Source organism: Gossypium hirsutum, chromosome A02 (genome assembly GCF_007990345.1).
Source record: "Gossypium hirsutum isolate 1008001.06 chromosome A02, Gossypium_hirsutum_v2.1, whole genome shotgun sequence".
NCBI classification, from domain to species: Eukaryota; Viridiplantae; Streptophyta; class Magnoliopsida; order Malvales; family Malvaceae; genus Gossypium; species Gossypium hirsutum.
Window position 1 is genome coordinate 44,870,105 of NC_053425.1, and position 6,000 is coordinate 44,876,104.

The 6,000-nt window shown below is 37.6% G+C and overlaps 1 protein-coding gene across 1 annotated transcript; it reads right to left on the bottom strand.

The window, feature by feature from the left end:
- Window positions 1–539: 539 nt before the first annotated feature.
- LOC107952209 (uncharacterized) lies at window positions 540–995 on the bottom strand. Its single transcript, XM_016887484.1, has one exon. The coding sequence runs from the start codon at window positions 993–995 to the stop codon at window positions 540–542; it is 456 nt and encodes a 151-aa protein (XP_016742973.1).
- Between the last annotated feature and the right edge of the window lie 5,005 nt (window positions 996–6,000).

Consider the following 6,000-nt stretch of genomic DNA (forward strand, 5'->3'; position numbering starts at 1 on the left):
AAAAGGGAAAAAAAACAAAACAAAAGTAAATCAACCACAATAGAGGAAATAAAAATTGAATAATAACAGGGAATAGAACAATGAGAGAACAAAATTCTTGGCAGTTTCAAAAAGTCTAAAAATTAAAAGAACAAATGAGAAAAAAGTGGAGTTATGAGATGGCAAGCAAAGGAGGTTGTTGAGATAATTTCTCCCTTATTGTTTTAAAATGAAAAACAAGATAAATATAATCAAATCCAACCGACAGCTCAATCTTTAATCTAACTACTAGCAATTTAAATTCATCCAACAAAATAATATTAGGGTAGCCCACAACGAACGAAAAGAAAAGAAAAAATAAAAATAAGTTTCACTTTAGACATAATAGGACTCGAACTCGAGACTTCACTCACACAAACACAACTCCAATCCACAGAACCAGAACAAATTATTTGACTAACTCTTCCAATTCATAAACTAAAAGTTTAGGGCGTTACAACTTTCCCCCTAAAGAAATTTCATCGTTGAAATATACTTGACTCAAACAGATGTGGATATTGCTATTGAATCGAGTCCTCAGGTTCCCAAGTAACTAACGCAATAAACATCCTTCTTAAGACCTTAACGTCTCGATCCAGAATCTGAACTAACTTCTCCTTAAAAGTCAAATCCGGTCTTATCTCAATCTCATCAACAGACACGATATGAGATGGGTCCGACCGATACCACCTTAGCATAGAGACATGGAACACATTTTGAGTACGATTCAACTCTAGAGGTAGCTCTAAATGATAGGCGACTGGACGCACACATTTTAGAATCCAATATAGCCTAATGAACCTAAGGCTTAATTTGTCCTTACGTCCAAACCGAATTACCTTCTTCCACAGAGATACCTTAAAGAAGACTTTATCACCCACAGAATACTCGATATCTCTCCTCTTCATATTCGAATATGACTTCTGCTTATCAGAAACCGTCTTAAGATAATCCTGAATTAGTCTAACTTTATCCATAATCTTAAAAATCAACTCAAGACCCAAAATTCATCGCTCACTCAACTCAGTCCAACACAAAGGGGTATGACACTTACGACCATACAAAGCCTCGTAAGATGCCATTTGAATACTGGACTGGAAACTATTATTATATGCGGACTCGGTTAATAGTAGAAACTCCTCCCAACTACCTCAAAAATTGATGACACAACTCCGTAGCATATCCTCCAATATCTGAATTACCCTCTCAGATTATTCATCTGTCTAAGGATGGAACGTAGTATTGAAGTCCAATCGGGTACTTAGAGCCTCATGAAACTTCCTCTAAAACCAATTAGTAAAATGAGGATCCCTATTAGAAATAATCGAGATAGGAACTCCATGAAGTCTAACGATATTGGAAACATACAACTTAGCCAGTTTTTGAAGGGAGTAGTCTGTCCTAACAGGATTAAAATAGTTAGACTTGGTCAAACGATCCACGATGACCTAAATAGAATCCTTCTTAATGGGTGTTAAGGGCAACCCACTAATGAAGTCTATAGTCACTCATTCCCATTTCCAAAGGGGAATCTTAACGGGTTGAAGTAAACCCAAAGGTAGTTGGTGCTCAGCCTTAACTTGCTGGCATGTTACACACCAAGAGAGGAAATCTGTTACTTCTCGTTTCAAACAAAACCACTAGTATAACTCACAGAGATCCAGATACATCTTATTCCTACCAGTATGCATAACATAAGGACTACTATGCGCTTCCTGCAGAATGGACTGCCTCACCTCAGAATCATTAGGTACACAAACCCGTCATCGGAAGTACATAACCCTATCACTGTTCAGCCCAAAATTAGAATTATTACCTTCCTCAACCTGATGGAAACGCAAAACCAAAGAATCATCCCCTAACTATTTAACCCGAATATGATCAATCCAAGTCGGCTTAACTTACAACTCAGCAACAGACTCCTATAATCGAATAACATCACCCTCAAATTAGACATTGATCTTTGATTAAGAGGATTGGCCACTACATTGACCTTATCGGGTTGATACTCAGTAGTGCAGCTGTAATCCTTAAGCAACTCAACCCATCTATTTTGCCTAAGGTTCAATTTTTTCTGAGTAAGGAGATACTTGAGGCTCTTATGATCGGTGTAAACGATACATCTCTCTTCGTATAAATAATGCCTCTAGATTTTTAAAGTGAAAACAACTGCAGCCAAACTCAAGATCATGTATGAGATAATTTCCTTCGTGTTACTTAAGCTGTCGGGACGCATAAGCCACTACCTTACCGTCTTGCATCAGAACACAACCTAATTCAACGTGTGATGCATCACTATAAACCATAAACTTTTTTCCAAAGTCAGGCAGTATCAGAATGGCACGTTCTTACGCAACAATTTAGTTAGAGGAGCTGTGATAAGTGAGAACCCCTCAACGAATCACTGATAATAACTAGCTAACACAAGGAAACTGTGGATATTAGAAACATTGCTAGGTTTTTTCCACTCAAGCACAGCCTCGATTTTTTTAGGATAAACTCGAACACGCATTTGCCCAACTTATTGTAGAGCTTCTTTTCACGGAGCATCTGAAAAACTACTCTAATATGTCCTTCATGATCATCCTCAGTCTTAGAGTATACCAGAATATTGTTGAAGAAGGCTACTACGAACTGATCCAAATATGGCTGAAAAACTCCATTCATAAGATCTATGAATGCTGTGGAGCATTCGTCAAGCTGAAGGGCATGATTAGGAACTCATAATGTCCATGACAAGTCCTAAAAGCAGTCTTATGAATGTCACCATCTTTAACCTTAAGTTAATGGTACCTAAAATAGATATTTATCTTGGGGAACATAGAGGCTCCACGAAATTGATCGAACAAGTCATCAATTGAGGTAACCTACAAACATCCTCATTATACCATCTTTTCTCTTCATGAATAGAATTGGTGCTCCCCACATAGACACAGTAGGCTGAATGAAACCTCTATTGAAAAGTTCTTGAAGTTGAGCTTTTAATTTCATAAATGCCACTGGTAGGGAGCAATTGACATTGGAGTTGTACTTGGTCGAATCTCAATATCAAATTGACCTCATTATCTAGAGGCAACCCCGATAACTCCTCAAGAAAGACATATGGAAACTTTTTTACGAATAAACTTTACATCCATAAGAGCGGAGATCACATTGGAGAGTTAATCTCAATGTTCGCTGATCATAACCACCTCTACACCATTCTAAGATCTAAGAACCACTATTTTCGTAGCACAGTCTAAGCTGACTCGATGATCCACAAGCCAGTCTATTCCCAGAATTAGATCAAATTCCCAAAATGACAATTCCATCAAATTAGCCAGAAACACAACCTCTTGTATCTCCAACGGCACTCTCTTATAAATCTTATTAACCCGTACTGACTGACCTAGTAGACCGATTACAATAACCTCACTAGAAGTGCTTTCAACAAAAATGCCCAGATTCACAAAAGTAGAACTAGCTTTATAGAAATGTGTTGATCTTATGTCTATCAATATAAAGTATGGAGTAGTATTAATAAAAAATATACCAATGATAACACATGCGGCGTCTCTGTCCCCGCGGTGCCTAGTAGCTTATACGAGTGCAGGCTACCTGGCCTCAATCTGATTAGCACCTCTGCCCGATTCTCTCTAACTTTTACCCATACCATTACCACCCTCGACGGATCATGACCCCTAGGCGACTTCTGAACTACTCGCTAAGGTTGAACTAAACTCGAAGCTAGAACTTGCACTTGATCAAAGCACCGTGGACAATTTCTGATGCGATGGTCCATAGACCCACAATGTAAGGAAGCTTCCAACCTCCTCCACATTTGCCCAAATGGTGTCTACAATAATTTCCACAAGACTGTACTCTAGTGACAGTAACAGGTGCCTCAACTCTCAAAGGCCCATCAAATTTGGTCTGTTTCTCAAGCCTCTGAATCCCCTTATTCTTACTCCTCTCTTAGTTCCTCTTATAGCGCTCAGTACACTTAACCTCCTTAGCAATCTTTACCTTGTCCACGAAGACGACAAAAATCTGCTCTTTTTGCGGAGCTATCAAAACCTTGAGGTCATGCCTCAACCCTTCCTCAAAACGAATACACTTGTCATAATCGGTCGACACTAGCCCACGAGCATATATGCTCAGTCTAAAAAATTTAGCCTCATACTCTGCTACGGTCCAAACTTCCTGAGTAAGGCTCATAAACTCGCTTCTATAAGCATTGTACCTATGAGCATCCACATAACTCGCCCATACATATTTCTCTGAAAGGCGTTATTAAAATAACCCTATAAAATCTAATCAGGCTGAGTACCCTTCTCAATCGTCAACCACCATCGGTTTACCTCATCGCGAAACAAGAATATTGTACCATTTAATTTTTTCTCAAAAGTGTATTCAATATCATTCATGATCCTCTCTGTGGCCTCCAACCAATACTTGGCCAAAGTCGGGGAGACTCTAGTGACGCCTTGAAATAGTTCTGCACCGTTGGACTGGAGTCATTCAGTTACCAACCCTCGGCTCCCAGATCCAGAATAGGGCCCAACGACCCTCTCAAAAACCCTCAACATGGCTTGGGACAATGAGTCTTCCCAAGCGTCTGAGTTTGAGACCTAGACTCACTAGTAGGCATCCTTAGTATTTTACTTGTATCTAAATTGGGCATATTACCCATCGAGTACAGCTCAGCCTGAGCCCTACTTCCGCGTCTGCTGCACCCACGGGTACCGTATTCACGAGTTCCACGTGTACTCATTATGGTATCTACATTACAGAATTTTATGTATCAGTTCAAAATTTTCTTATCAAATGTTTTATGTCAAAAAGTCTTATTAAAGTATTTTTCAGAAGTGCTATAGTTTTGGACTAGAGTATTAGTATTTCTAATACTACAATTTTGTTTTTAAGTTAGCAATTTAACTACGTAGAAATACTTACAACATCGAGGCTGGGGACTCTGTATTTTATAGACATTTTTTTCATATATAAGCAGAAATTGGTTTTGTCTGGAAAATAATTTTCACTAAAATTTTAAATCCAAAATTTCACAGCCTGAGTTTTACAACCTAGCTCTGATACCACAAATATAACACCCCAAACTCGGTTTAGAAGTTATAGCCAGATCTGGAGATGATACCATAAATCGATTGAAAATATAAAATTCATTTGTTTTTGAAAAATCATCGTTTAGCTTTCATTACTTAAAATTTGATTTTTTGGAAGCCCATCTCTCTTAATCGATTATCAAAAATATTATTTATATAGAAAAGTTTATTTTAAAAACATCCGAGTTTACAACGGAAAGTCTTATTTGAGTTTAGTTTTGAAAATATGGTTTGTAATTTAAAAATCAATGTTTCGCAAAACAAGTTGTAAATCCACCAAAAACAATAAAATAGTTAAAAAACAGAAAGTAAGGTCCAGAAATATAAACAGTCCCAAAATGGCCAAAAACAATCCAAATTTTACAAACCACATAAAATCCCCCCCAAAATAAGACATCATAACCGAGCTCCCGTGGCATCTAGCTGCCTAAGTTTGAGGGTTACTCGAAAGTGACAAACATTCAGAGAGTGAGTTTTTAAAACTCGGTATGTAACATATAATTCAAACAATAGAATTTAATCAAATATATATAGCAGATTTTGATCACATTAGAGCAATATAGATGCAAAAGTATAATCCTACACTTATTTGTTACACACTAACTCCGACCATCCCAACACACCATATAGGGTATGAAACACCCATCCAACCTTACACACCACTTAGTGTTGGTATGACACTTTTAGGATATTTGTAGCTTAACTGCCAAACCAATAAGCGAATTATTGCCATGTACAGAAATAGATGTGGCTGTGCCACCAGTTACGGCAGATAATTAACTATTTACACTTCCTCTAGTACATATTTCCCATTCCAAATGCAAATGCAAAGCTAACAGATATTAGATATATTTACGATATGCATGCTTATCAAGACAGA

Coding starts and splice junctions, on each gene's coding strand:
- LOC107952209 (XM_016887484.1), bottom strand. CDS start 995: ATGGATAAAGTTAGACTAATTCAGGATTATCTTAAGACGGTTTCTGAT.